The sequence below is a fragment of the Pristiophorus japonicus genome, chromosome 8 (assembly GCF_044704955.1).
Source record: "Pristiophorus japonicus isolate sPriJap1 chromosome 8, sPriJap1.hap1, whole genome shotgun sequence".
Taxonomy (NCBI): domain Eukaryota; kingdom Metazoa; phylum Chordata; class Chondrichthyes; family Pristiophoridae; genus Pristiophorus; species Pristiophorus japonicus.
This window is the reverse complement of record NC_091984.1, coordinates 180837798-180853108: the sequence shown is the minus strand read 5'-3', so window position 1 is coordinate 180853108 and position 15311 is coordinate 180837798. Positions and strand designations below refer to the sequence as shown.

At 46.2% G+C, this 15311-nt stretch overlaps 1 protein-coding gene across 3 annotated transcripts in view; it reads right to left on the bottom strand.

The window, feature by feature from the left end:
- Positions 1–15311, bottom strand: part of LOC139268853 (oxysterol-binding protein 2-like) — a 426288-nt gene that overhangs the window by 367630 nt on the left and 43347 nt on the right. For 2 of the 3 annotated variants that reach the window (XM_070887626.1, XM_070887622.1), the window contains exon 2: positions 1765–1833. The exons of the other annotated variant lie outside the window; for it this stretch is intronic. In XM_070887626.1, the coding sequence (XP_070743727.1) occupies positions 1765–1833 (69 nt within the window). The remainder of the gene's footprint in view (positions 1–1764; positions 1834–15311) is intronic. 3 annotated transcript variants of the gene reach the window in all.

The following is a 15311-nucleotide window of genomic DNA, read 5'->3' as shown; positions in this document are numbered from 1 at the left end:
TAATATTGCATTAATCTCCTCTTTGACCAGCAACGCTACTCCACCTCCTTTTCCTTTCTGTCTGTCCTTCCTGAATATTGAATACCCTTGGATGTTGAGTTCCCAGCCTTGGTCACCCTGGAGCCATGTCTCCGTAATCCCAATTACATCATATCCGTTTACCGCTATCTGCGCAGTTACTTCATCCACCTTATTACGAATGCTCCTCATATTAAGACACAAAGCCTTCAGGCTTGTTTTTTTTAAAACACTTTTTGTCCTTTTAGAATTATGCTGTAATGTGGCCCTTTTTGATCTTTGTCTTTGATTTTTCTGCCCTCCACTTTTACTTTTCTCCTTTCTACCTTTTGCTTCTGACCTCATTTTACTTCCTTCTGTCTCCCTGCATAGGTTCCCATCCCCCTGTCCTATTAGTTTAAATCCTCCCCAACAGCACTAGAAAACACTCTCCCTAGAACATCAGTTCCAGTCCTGCCCAGGTGCAGACCGTCCAGTTTGTAATGGTCCCACCTCCTCCAGAACTGGTTCCAATGTCCCAGGAATTTGAATCCCTCCCTCTTGCACCATTCCTCAAGCTATGTATTCACCTTAGCTATCCTGCTATTTCTACTCTGACTAGCACGTGGCACTGGTAGCAATCCTGAGACTACCTTTGAGGTCCTACTTTTTAATTTAACTCCTAGCTCCCTAAATTCAGCTTGTAGGATCTCATCCTGTTTTTTTTAACCTATATTGTTGGTACCTATATGCACCACGACAACTGGTTATTCGCCCTCCCCCTCCAGAATGCCCTGCATCCGCTCCAAGACATCCTTGACCCTTGCACCAGGGAGGCAACATACATACTGGAGTCTCGTTTGCGGCCACAGAAACACCTATCTATTCCCCTTACAATAGAGTCCACTACCACTGTAGCTCTCCCACTCTTTTTCCTGCCCTTCTGTGCAGCAGAGCCACCCATGGTGCCATGAACTTGGCTACTGCTGCCTTCCCCTGATGAGCCATCTCCCCCAACATTATCCAAATTGGTATATCTGTTTTGGAGGGACATGCCCACAGAGGACTCCTGCACTACCTTCCTACTACTGCTCTGTCTGATGGTCACCCATTCCCTATCTACCTTTGTACCCTTTGCCTGCCGTGTGACCAACTCTCTAAACGTGCTATCCATGACATCCTCAGCATCGTGGATCCTCTAGAGTGAATCCACCTGCAGCTCCAGTTCTGCAATGTGGTTTGTCAGGAGCTGCAGCTGGACACACTTCCCACACACATAGTAGTCAGGAACACTAGAAGTGTCCCTGATTTCCCACATAGGTGTACGCTTGCTACCAACATCACACTACAATAAATAGGTGGCGAACTTCACATTTCCAAAAACACCCAAGACCCAATATCTTGCAAGGCACTGGAGAAGAGATTGGAGGCATGTAAATAGAGATTAGTACAGTAAAGGGCGTGAGGGGAGCAGTACTTACATGTTGTGGATCTCTGCTTCAGTACCGCCATCCCCAGACGCAATATAAAAGTCTCTACTAGCAGCCACAGCAAACCCAATCTACTGCTGGGAAAGTCTATCGCTGCTACAATCAAATCACATCAACAGAACATGCATCCAGGCTGCCCAATAGTGCATGCAGAACAGAGGCCCTCCATCCCAACTGGATGCCAGCATTAGTTGTGGGACTAGTGCTCAGTGTTGGGAATGAGAGCCAACCGTTCCCCGCCAGGACGTGAGATTAGATACAGAAATGATCGGCTCACCCCATTGCAAGTGTGCCTCCCATCGGCCCCCTTTCTGGCTGAAGGCCGCTGCATGATGGTGAGCAGGTGCTGCTGGGAAATAAAGGAGGAGAAAAAGGTCAGAGATTCAAGTGAAGTATGCGTCTCATGCATGCAGGAAAGGACATGCAGTGTTTGAAGCATGGCCAAGGTGGCCAACAACCGGCAGGCGGTCGAGGGGGTCGTTCAGCCCGGCTGCCTGCCTCTCTTCCACGGTTACATCTGAGCCAGGGTGTCCCTGGAGATGGAGCACACACTGTCCACCGGTACGCTCGTGGCCTTCCGCGAGAGGTGGGTGCCGGAGGGACGGGAGTGCATCACCTCCGGCAACCAAAGTTTAATTTGATCAGTTTAAGTTTAATTTACCAGTTTTAGTGTCCCTTTAACAAGGGAGCACTTGATTTATAAGTTCACAAAAATAGTTGCAGTGTTTGAAGGAGGAGTCTCAACATCAGGAACTTGTTTGAACTGCAGCCATCTTTCTCCTCCCCCCCCTCCCCACCACCTCCAACTCCTCCAGTAGTCCTTCTGATTTCCCCCCTACTTATCCTGAAACAGATGATGTATGGTGGGATACAGTTCCATAGTCATTGCCCTGATCATTTAGCCTATTTAACAATCATAGCCAAGATCCTACCCTCGCCACAGGTCCGCCACATTTGAGTGGCAGTCAATGTGAGCTGGAGCTGGGACCCTCACTGGTTTTTGTTTTCTTGGTCCAAGTGTGCGGAGGTCAATTGCAGTGTTTTACCATGAAGATCAGCTTACTTACACAGATCAGAGACTTCCCTGCTCTGTATGGTTCGGCTATACATCACAGTGCCATTTGACAACCTTTGTTCAAGAATCAGTTAAATATGCGGTTAACTTCCACACTCTTGATTTTTGCTGACCATTTATTTATTATTTCCTCAATATTTGGTGGGCAGTATAATCTAAATGGCAAGAACATCTCCATTCAGCATATGGGATACTTGGCTTTGTAAATAGGGGCATTGAATATAAAAACAAGGAAGTCATGCTAAACCTTCACAAATCACTGGTTAGGTATCAAGCTAGAGTTTGTGTACAATTCTAGGCACCGCACTTTTGGAAAGGTGTCAAGGCCCTCGAGAGGGTGCAGAGGAGGTTTACCAGGATGATACCAGGGATGAGGGTGTTCAGTTATGTGGAGAGATTGGAGAAACTGGGATTGTTCTCCTTATATAATATTTTGACTAAAACTATGAAAGTCAATAACTTGATCCCAATACAGACCCCAAAAGTTCCTTTAAGCGGTTCCACTCACCCTTTGGCTCCCTAATAGCTTTTCACAGTCTGACTATCATAGAAGCATAGAAAATAGAAGCAGTAGACGACCATTTAGCCCTTCGAGTCTGCACCGCCATTCAATATGATCATGGCGGATCCTCTATCTCAACACCATATTCCTTTTTCCGAAATTCCATATCGCTTTTTCCCCATACCCCTTGATGCCTTTTGTTTCTAGAAATCTATCTCCCCCTTAAATATATTCAGTGACTTGACCTCCACAGCCTTCTGTGGTAGAGAGTTCCACAGGTTCACCACCTCTGGTGAAAAAATGTCTCCTCATCTCGGTCCTAAATTTCCTACCCCGTATCCTGAGACTGTGACCCCTTGTTCTGGACTTCCCAGCCAGGGGAAACATCCCCCCCGCATCCAGTCTATCCAACCCAGTCAGAATTTTATACGTTTCAAATGAGATCCCCTCTCATTCTTCTAAACTCTAGTGAATACAGGCCTAGTCAACCCAATCTCTCCTCATACGACAGTCCTGCCATCCCAGGAATCAGTCTGGTGAATCTTCACTGCACTCCCTCTATGGCAAGTATATCCTTTCTTAGGTAAGGAGACCAAAACTGCACATAATACTCCAGGTGCAGTCTCACCAAGGCCCTGTATAACTGTAGTAAGACATCCTTGCTCCTGTACTCAAATCCTCTTGCAATGAAGGCCAACATACCATTTGCCTTCCCAACTGCTTGCTGCACCTGTATGTTTGCTTTCAATGACTGGTGTACAAGGACACCCAGGTCCCTCTGTACATCAACATTTCCCAAGCCATCACCATTTAAATAATACTTTGTCCTTATGCTTTTCCTACCAAAGTGGATAACTTGACATTTATCCATGTTATACTGCATCTGCCATGTGTTTGCCCACTCACTTAACCTATCTAAATCGCCTTGCAGCGTTTTTGCATCCTCCTCACAACTCACAATCCCACCTAGTTTTGTGTCGTCAGCAAACTTGGAAATATTACATTTGGGTCCCTCATCCAAATCATTTATATATATTGTGAATAGCTGGGTCCCAAGCACTGATCCCTGTGGTACTAGTCACTGCCCGCCACCCCGAAAAAGACTCGTTTATTCCTACTCTGTTTACTGTCAGTTAACCAATTTTCAATCCATGCCAATACATTACCCCCAATCCTATGTGCTTTAATTTTGCACACTAACCTCTTATGTGGTATTTTATCAAAGACCTTCTGAAAATCCAAATACACTACATCCACTGGTTCTCCCTGATCTATTCTATCAGTTACATCCTCAAACAACTCCAGTAGGTTTGTCAAACATGATTTTCCTTTCATAAATCCATGTCGACTTTGTTTAATTTCGTTGATATTATCTAAGTGTGCTGTTATCACATCCTTTATGATAGACTCTAGCATTTTCCCTACTACTGATGTCAGGCTAACCAGTCTGTAGTTCCCCGTTTTCTCTCTCCCTCCTTTTTTGAATTGTGAGGTTACATTTGCCACCCTACAATCTGCAAGAACTATTGCATAATCTATAGAATTTTGGAAGATGACAACCAATGCATCAAACATCCAACACTGATCTTTTCTTGTCTGTGCACAGGACATGAAATTCATGAGAATGCTCTATAGTACTAGTTGTTAGCAGCGCACGGCTTTACCTGTTGTTTTCCCCTGGGTTTTGGGTAGTCCTTTGTCAGGGTGCTCTTCCTTGCCTTTATTTGTTGAGTTCTCACACAGGGTCTACAATGGAAACAGTGACCTGTCTGGCACAGCTCTACAGCATTTTCTGTTTATATTCGAAGGGCTGGATTTTCGGCGCATTGCCACCTTTGTTTTTGCCCTGGAGGGGGAGTAACGGCGACAGCAAGCATTCCCAGGCAGCCGGCCAGCGACCCGCCTGGACATTCAGTGCCGGGTTTGCAGGGGAGCATTAACCGCCTGGGAGAAGCGAGCCAGTGTGCAACACCCCTGGTTGCGACCCCGGCTCGATTTTTGGTTCGCGTCTGATCCACAGCACCCCCTAGTGGGACTGCCTGGGAAAGCTGGCAGTCTGAGCTGTAGCAGCCACAGTGAGTGAAGTAGTGTCGACCTGAGGTAAGTGGGATTGTTTTTTATTTTATTATTTTTTGCGATTAATGTTGACGTGGCATCAGTAATGTATTGGGAATGTTTTTGGTGGTTTTTTTCCCCAGGAAAGGCTCTCTTAGGGCACTCGGATGCTGGCTATTTAGCTCAGGATTTTCAGTTGCTCACCCAGCCTAGCACCCTAAAAGAGGTGTGGAATGCCTCCCTTAGCGCTCCGCCCCACATTCAGGGCCCAGCTGGTGAATTTTGCAGCTGGAGACTCAAACCATTTCCCAGCGCAAAATTTACTGCCCTGCCTGCATTAACGCCGCAACAGAACCGCAACCGAATTTCCACCCCAAGGTGTCAACAAAGTTTTAATTGTGTCATTCTTCCTCATTTTGTTCACCCTCCTGAGGCCCTCTCATCGGTAGTCAATTCCTAGTGGAGAAGTTGGGGCAGCCTCGGCCCGAGAGGAATCCAGAACTCTCCAGAGTCACCAACCATGTATCAGTACGATCAGTCAGTACATACAGTCAGTACGTTCAAGTGCAGTCAGTCAGCCAGAGACGTGCTACAAGTGCTGCCAATTCCGGATTTATTCATTCGAGTTGCACAACACAATATATGTTTTATGTTCTTGTGTATGCAGAGGAAGGGTTAACATTAAGAAGTTCAGGATGAGCATTATTCTCTGTAATTGACATTTATTCGCCAAATTAAATGTTATTGCTTAAGAACATACATCATAATACGCAACACTAATCCAGTTTATTCTAAATTGATTTTGTCTTTGAAAGATCCTACATTTGAGTACAATGTCAGAGAGTTTTGCCGAAGCAGTAATATGAAACAGCTTGCTTGTCCTATCGTCCTAACTCCAACAGCTGGAAGAGGTTATCCGGAAAATTCCCGAAGTGCCTGTGGGCCGCTCTTAAAACAATGGTTTCATTTCAACAAGCAGAAAGCAGCAGACATTTAGGGTCAGGCGCAGCCCTGCTACTGATTATTACAAGAACATATCTTCGGAGAACTGAGCTAGTTGACACGGGCACGGAGCAGGGATGTGGGCCAACTCTGCTCGCAGTAAATGCAGGAAAGATGGTTATAAAAAGATAAATGGGCTGAACGAAGTAAAATTCAGCTGGAAATTATTGAAAGTCAGAGTGGATCTAATCAGCAGACAATGTATTCGCAACCTCTTCAACAACAAAAAAAGGCAAACTTAAAATAATGAAGAAAGTCAGACCCTCAGCATTAAGCTCAATAAAACAAAAATTAGATATTGATTGCCAACATCCAAACAATGAATCTTTGTGTTTTTTTTTTAAATCTGACTTCTCTTCCGGTCCATTCAGTGGGGCTCACATGTAAATCCACCCACAGTCTCTCGATTCTACTGGTGATTGTTGCACTCAACATCCGCTCAAATACACCATCCCACACATTCCACCTCCTCATTGTATCAAAATCAAGAACTATTGCACCATTTCTAATTTCACTCTTGTCTTGGACCTCAAACCGTGGAACTGCGCAGCTCCCCCACTCTTTTCCGTCCTCTTACTATTTAAAAGCTTTTAAAACTTGACTGTGGTGTGACTTGATCACTATTTCTCACCTATTCGACGCTCTTCATTTTGGCAGTATCCTGTACTGTGGGTCTTTGTCCTATACTTAAGTTTCTCAATAAAAAAGCCCCTTGTCCTGATCAACCATTCATGGTTTCACTAATTCTGGCACATAGTAACTAACATTTAAACTTTGAATGTCACGAGAAACACTCTTTTATTCTCTTGGTAACTTGCAATTTCTCTCCAGATATGGGTTCCGAATTTGCACATTATTGAGACACTGCAATCTGTATTAGAATATTTGTCAGATTACTTATGGCATGGTCCTCTTCATTGTTCAATACATGTGTATGTGTTCAATGCTCACATACAAATGAATGCGTCATTACCCTACAGAATACATAAGGGACACTGTCCATTGGGACTCTGGGTCACAGCTGGTCTTTTTGCATGCCCACACCGTTGCTCTTTGAGCAGAGAATAAAGGCATAGCTGAACTGCTCCAAGCTTGAAAGCAACCAAGAAATAGGTAGCGAAGGAGTTGGACTGCAGTAAAAGAAGCAATGCCAAGTTGGCAATCTAATATTATTCCTCATTCCTTCAACCTCCACATACCAATGAATGATATCCAAGTAGCACAAAAAACTGGAGGTGGGAATTCGGTGACCTAATGCTGAGGGCAACTTGGCACATAGCTGTGCCAAAGCATTTATCATTTTGAACTGTGAAATCAAGACAATGACACTCAGTGAAAGTATGCATATTACTCCGAGACAGTGCTGAGAAAATGCTCGACATAATTGCCCATGATATGGGCACAGCAGGAGTTGCATACATAGTATTTACAGCACAGAAACAGACTACTGGGCTCAACAGGTCCATACTGGTGTTTATGCTCCACACCAGCCTCCTTTCATCCTACTTCATGTAACCCCATCAATATCTCCTTCCATTCCTTTCTCCCTCGTGTGCTTATCTAGTTCCCCGTTAAATGCATCTATGCTAGTCTCCTCAACCACTGCTTGTGGTAGCGAGTTCCACTTTCTAACCACTCTTTGGGTAAAGAGGTTTCTCCTGAATTCCCTATTCAGTAATTAATGATTATCTTATATTTATGGCCCCCAGTTCTGGTCTCCCCTGCAAGTGGAAACATCTTCTGTACGTCTATCCTATCAAACCCTTCCATAATATTAAAGCTCTCCATCAGATCACATCTCAGACTTCTCTCTTCTAGAGAAAAGAGCCCCAGATTGTTCAATCTTTCCCGATAGGTACAACCTCTCAGTTCTGGTTATCATTCTTGTAAATCTTTCTTTGCACCTTCTCCAGTGCCCCTAAATCTTTTTCAAAATATGAAGACTAGAAATGTTCAGTGTTCCAGGTGCAGTCTAATCAAGGTTCCATACAAGTTTAACATAAGGACGTGCTTATTTGTACTGCAAAAATGGCCACCATGCTCCACCTTTTGTTTCATTTTGGTCCTCTTGACGGATAAGCCACACCCTGAAGTTTTCATTGTAACTGGAACCGCCCATCCCAAGGTCTCACTGACTTTTCAAATTGTAACTCAATCCACTTTGACTTCCTGAAGAGGACAGAGCTTCCCAGAAGTCAGCAAGGGCCAGCCAAAGTGCCTTACCCCAGTCCAAGTGCATGCCTCCCGCAGCCAAAATGCCTTACCCCAGTCCAAGTGCATGCCTCCCCCAGCCAAAATGCCTTACCCCAGTCCAAGTACATGCCTCCCCCAGCCAAAGTGCCTTACCCCAGTCCAAGTGCATGCCTCCCCAGCCAAAGTGCCTTACCCCAGTCCCAGTACATCCTCCCCAGCCGAAGTACCATATTCTCAGCGCAGCCCGCCAGATCAAACTCTGGAGCAACAGGGACCCCCTCCTATCCATGATAAAGAAATGTGTCCTGACTGGGGATTGGGCGCCCGCACACGGGGCGTGCCCCGAGGAGGTCAGACCGTTTCAGAGACAGATGGATGAACTCTCCATCCAAGCCGACTTCCTACTATGGGCATGCCCCAGAAAGGAAGGGAAGCATTCATCAGGGAACTCCACAGCGAGCACCCTGGCATCATGCTAATGAAGGCCATTGCCCGGTCACATGTGTGGTGGCCAGGGATTGACTCAGACCTGGAACATTGGGTTCGCAGGTGCACAACGTGTGCCTAGCTGGGCAATGCCCCCAGGGAGGCCACGCTCAGCCCGTGGCCCACCAGACCATGGTCACGCATCCACGGGGACTATGCGGGGCCGTTCGTGGGGAAAATGTTCTTGACTGTAGTCGATGCATACTCGAAATGGATCGAGTGCATCATATTAAACTCGTGCACGACATCCATCACCGTGGAGAGTCTGCGCACGTTTTTCGCGACCCACGGCTTGCCGGACATTCTGGTCAGCGACAATGGTCAGTGTTTCACCAGCCATGAATTCCAGGAGTTTATGTCGGGTAATGGCATTAAACACGTCTGGACGGCACTGTTCAAGCCGGCTTCCAATGGCCAGGCAGAACGTGCGGTCCAAGTCATAAAACAAGGCATGCTCCGTATCCAGGGACCCTCTCTTCAGTACTGCCTATCGCGCCTCCTGCTGGCCTATAGGTCCCGCCCGCACTCGCTCACAGGAGTCCCGCCAGCGGAACTCCTCATGAAATGCACGCTCAAAACGCGGCTGTCCCTCAATCTCCTAAGCCTGGCAGATATTTTTGAGGGCAAGCGGCAGTCCCAAACCGAGTGCCATGATCGTAACTCAAGGGGGAGGTGTGTAGAATTGGATGACCCGGTATTTGTGCTTAACCATGCACTAGGACCCAAGTGGCTTGAGGGCACCGTAATTGGTAAAGAGGGAAATAGGTTCATAGTGGTCAGACTTAACAATGGGCAGATATGCCGCAAACATCTGGACCAGGTAAAGAAAAGGTTCAGCATGGACACTGAGGAACCTGAAATAGACCATAGGATGTCAACCACACCACTGCCAGTGAACAAGCAACAAGGACAGTCAACAGCATGCACAGTCCCTGCGGCCAGCCCGGACAGGCCGGAACCAACTCAGGCGACAGAGATGCATGCCATGGCTCAACCAACAGAGCCACAACTGCAGTGCTCCATGAGAGAGCGTCGACCGCCTGAAAGACTCAATCTTTGACCCAAAGACATTGGGGGGGGGGGGGAGGTGATGTCATGTTTGTAACCTTCACATAACTGTAACCAATATGTAACAACACTGTATACAACTGTGAAATACACACCGTGACCACAGGGGATGAACTTGTGGGAGACACTCCTTACCTGGTCAGCCAGGTACTTAAAGGGAGGTTCCACGCAGGCTCAGCACTCCTTGGTCTGGGGAATAAAGGTGCAGGTCATGAGTGACCTTGTCTGCAGTATATGCCTCGTGTGAATATGTTCTAGAACTCTACAGGAACCTTCAGAGGAGCAGCTTGCGGCCCGACCCGGCATTCGGCATGGCGGCCCCAATCTGCAAGGACCATCAGCAGATCGGGATCTTCAAAAGAGCATGCCACTTCAAGGTACAGCGCATGCTGGAGAGCGACAGCTGTGAAGAGGGCGACTGGATTGGACGTCACCAAGATCATGGGCAGGTACAGCAGGAGCAGCGAGGTTGGGGCGCAGGAGCAACAAGTGATCCTGGAGTGACATGATCGGGGCCCAGGATAGGCGAGGGCCCAGGGGTAGCATGGGCCAGCCCAAACTGCGATGTGTGCGCACTCTAGGTCCGTGCAGCAAAGCTTCTTTTCAGTCATCTTGGCTAATCCTTGCCAATGGACCAACACCTAGCTCGGTCAAGCCTGTATGGTGGCTGGTGTGCAAAGGCCAACACACATTAAAAAAAATCCACGCAAAGGCATCTTCCACCCTTCAATATGTAGTTCGGGATCTGGAATATTAGGTCCTTCATTGAAACACCTGCGAACCCATCCCTTTTCGGCGTGGAAGCAAGTCATCCTTGCTTCGAGGGACTGCTTATGATGACTAGAGCATACAATAGTTCATAGACTCACCAATGTCTCATATAGTTTAGATAGTGTGTTGTTGAGTCATACCGATCCAGGAAGTCCCTGGTTCAACTCCCAGTCTTTGATGACCACTGGCAGTAGCAGCACTACAATCGGCCTCAGTGCCCTGAGGCAGGGAAGACAAGAAAAGTAAAACAACCAGCCCCTGGTCACAATCCAGTGAACCTTGCTGGACTTACATGTGTGGACATTGGGTTAGGAGAAGTTAAACTATGATGCCGCCAACTCCCCCCTCTCTCCCCAATGATCAAATTCTGCCGACACTCAAACTTCAATGGTGACAACTTATATGAGCTATTCAAGATCAACTAGCACTCTTGGATCCATTGTCTAGTCATGGGGCAATGCCTTCAGGAGAAAGCCTTCCAAAAAAGAGTTTGGCTGTGCCAGAGTTATGGAAAAGCCATCAAAAAGCAGCAAATCATGAATGAATAAATGAGGTTATAATGGAAGTGCAATACTTCTACATCTGGTGCTCACGTACTAAGTGTGCTAGGCAGGTAGTGCAGGCGTCCCCCCGTGAGTCCATCTCACTTTCAAACCAATATTCACTTGAGTATCGGTAAGGACAATGGTGCCTCTGGGGAGTGCAGCCAGAGCCAATTCCAAGGCATCACAGGTGGCTCAGCTTCACGGGGGGAAGGATGAAGAACAAAAGAGCCCTAGTGATGGGAGATTCTATAGTTAGGGGAACAGAGGGGCGTTTCTACGGCCGTAGACGTGATTCCTGAATGGTTTTGTGCCTCCCTGGTGCAGGGTCAAGGATGTCACAGAGTGGACGCAGGGCATCCCTGCGGGGGGAGGGTAAACAGCCAGAGGTCGTGGTCCATATCGGGACCAACGACATAGGTAAAATAAGGGATAAGGTCCTACAGGAAGAATTCAGGGAGCTGGGAAGAAAATTAAAGGGTAGGACCTCAAAAGGTAGTAATTTCCGGGTTACAACCGGTGCTACGTACTAATGAGTATAAGAATAGAAGGATAGAGAGGATGGAAAGTTGGTGTAGGAGGGAGGGCTTTAAATTCTTGAGGCATTGGGACAGCTTCTGGGGGAGATAGGACCTGTACAAACCGGACAGGTTGCACCGCAACAGCGCCGGGACCAATATCCTCGCGGGGAGTTTTGCTAGTGTTGTTGGGGAGAGTTTGGCAGGGGGATGGGAACCTGAGAATGAATTTAAAAGGGAAGGAAATGAAGCTGAAATTGGATAGCAAGAATCTAGAAAGCGAATCCGTAAGACAGAGGAAACAGGGTTTAGTATGTAGTAAGCAAGGAGGTCTTCCTGTGCTGAATGGTATATACTTTAATGCAAGGAGGATGAGCTAAGAGCACAGGTAGACACTTGGGAATATGACATTATAGCCATTACAGAAATATGGCTGAAAGAGGGGCAGTTTTGGCAGATCAATCTTCCTGGCTACAGGATTTTTAGACAAGATAGAGAGGGGGGTAAAAATGGGGGGATGGGGTTGCGGTACTGATTAAAGAAAATATTACAGCGGTGAGGAGGGATGATATGTTAGAGGGATCATCAAATGAGGCCATATGGGTCGAATTGAAAAATAAAAAAGGGGCGATCACACTGCTGGGCGTGTATTATAGACCCCCAAAAAGTGGGAGGAAGATAGAGGAGCAAATATCCTGTAAATTGCTGTGAAGTCCAAAAATCATAAGGTAGTAATAGGGGATTTTAACTATCCAAATATTGATTGGGACAGATATAGTGTGATGGGTATAGAGGGTGCGGAATTCTTGAAATGCATTCAAGAGAACTTTTTTAATCTGTATGTAGCAAGCCCAGCACGAGAGGGGGCGGTCTTGGATTTAGTTTTGGGGAATGAAGCTGGGCAGGTTGAAGGGGTATTAATGGGAGAACACTTGAGTGCCAGTGACCATAATTCAGTTAGATTCAAGTTGGTTATGGATAAACATAGAAACATAGAAAATAGGTGCAGGAGTAGGCCATTCGACCCTTCTAGCCTGCACCGCCATTCAATGAGTTCATGGCTGAACATTCAACTTCAGTACCCCATTCCTGCTTTCTCGCCATACCCCTTGATCCCCCTAGTAGTAAGGACCTCATCTAACTCCTTTTTGAATATATTTAGTGAATTGGCCTCAACAACTTTCTGTGGTAGAGAATTCCACAGGTTCACCACTCTCTGGGTGAAGAAGTTCCTCCGCATCTCGGTCCTAAATGGCTTACCCCTTATCCTTAGACTGTGACCTCTGGTTCTGGACTTCCCCAACATTGGGAACATTCTTCCTGCATCTAACCTGTCTAACCCCGTCAGAATTTTAAATGTTTCTATGAGGTCCCCTCTCATTCTTCTGAACTCCAGTGAATACAAGCCCAGTTGATCCAGTCTTTCTTGATAGGTCAGTCCCGCCATCCCGGGAATCAGTCTGGTGAACCTTCGCTGCACTCCCTCAATAGCAAGAATGTCCTTCCTCAGGTTAGGAGACCAAAACTGTACACAATACTCCAGGTGTGGCCTCACCAATGCCCTGTACAACTGTAGCAACACCTCCCTGCCCCTGTACTCAAATCCCCTTGCTATGAAGGCCAACATGCCATTTGCTTTCTTAACCGCCTGCTGCACCTGCATGCCAACCTTCAATGACTGATGTACCATGACACCCAGGTCTCTTTGCACCTCCCCTTTTCCTAATCTGTCACCATTCAGATAATAGTCTGTCTCTCTGTTTTTACCACCAAAGTGGATAACCTCACATTTATCCACATTATACTTCATCTGCCATGCATTTGCCCACTCACCTAACCTATCCAAGTCGCTCTGCAGCCTCACAGCATCCTCCTCGCAGCTCACACTGCCACCCAACTTAGTGTCATCCGCAAAATAAAGATAAGAATAGGCCTGGAATAAAAGTTCCGAATTGGGGAAAAGCTAATTTTGCTAAGTTAAGGAATGATTTGGCAATGATGAACTGGAAACAGCTACTTGTGAGTAAATCAGTGTCGGAACAGTGGGAGGCATTCAAGGAGGAGATCCAGAAGGCTCAGGCCAAACATGTGCCCTTAAAGAAAAAGGTTAGAGCCCCCTGGATGTCAAGGGGAGGATTAAGAAAAAAAGGGACGCTAATGTCATATATCAACGGCTAAGTACTAAGCAATCTTTAGAGAAATACAAAAAATTAAAAAGGATATTAGGAATGTTAAGAGAGAGCATGAGAAATTCTTGGCCAGTAAAATTAAGGAAAACCCTAAGATGTTCTATAAATATATTAAGAGTAAGAGGGTAACTAAAGAAAGGGTAGGGCCTATTAGAGACCATGAGAGTAATCTTTGTGTGGAGGCGGAAGATGTTGGGAGGGTTCTTAATGAATACTTTGCATCTGTTTTCACAAAGGAAAGGGGTAATGCAGATACTGCTATCGAGGAGGAGTGTGATATTCTGGATGAAATAAATGAGAGAGAGGAAGTATTAAGGTGTTTAGCAGCTTAGAAAGTAGATAAATCCCCAGGCCCGGATGAAATGCATCCCAGGCTGTTGAGCGAAGTAAAAGAGGAAATAGCAGAGGCCTTGACCATCATTTTCCAGTCCTCTTTGGATCTGGGCATGGTCCCGGAAGATTGGAGAACTGCTAATGCAGTACCCTTGTTTAAGAAGGAAGAAAGGGACAGGCGAGAAATTACAGGCTTGTCAGCCTAACCTCAGTGGTGGGAAAATTATTGGAAAAAATCCTGAATGACAGGATAAATCTGCATTTGGAAAGACAAGGATTAATTAGGCACAGTCAGCACAGATTTGTGAAGAGAAGATCGTGTCTGACTAACCTGATTGAATTTTTTGAGGAGGTAACCAAGAGGGTCAATGAGGGTAGTGCGTACGATGTAGTATATATTGGCTGGTCATGAAGGTTAAAGCCTATGGGATACAGGGCAAAGTGTCAAGTTGGATGCAAAATTGGCTTGGAGGAAGGAAGCAAAGGTTTGTGACGGGAAGGATATTTCCAGTGGGGTTCCGCAGGGCTCAGTACTGGGACCCTTCCTTTTTGTGGTATATATCAATGATTTAGATTTGAATATATGATCAAGAAGTTTGCAGACGACACTAAAATTGGCTGTGTGGTTGATAATGAAGAGGAAAGTCATGGGCTGCAGGAGGATATCAATCCACTGGTCAGGTGGGCAGAACAATGGCAAATGGAATTTAATTCAGAGAAGTGTGAGGTGATGCACTTTGGGAGGGCTAATAAGGAAAGGGTATACACATTAAGTGATAGGCCACTTAATAGTGTAGATGAACAAAGGGACCTTGGAGTGCTTGTCCACAGATCCCTGAAAGTAGCAGGCCAGGTGGATAAGGTGGTTAAGAAGGCATACGGAATGCTTGGCTTTATTGGCCGAGGCATAGAATTTAAGAGCAGGGAGTTTATGCTTAAATTGTATGATACCTTGGTTAGACCACAGCTGGAGTATTGCATGCAGCTCTGGTTGCCGTATTATAGGATGGACATGATTGCACTGGAGAGGGTGCAAAGGAGATTTACTAGGATGCTGCCTGGAATGGAGAATCTTAGTTATGAGGATAGA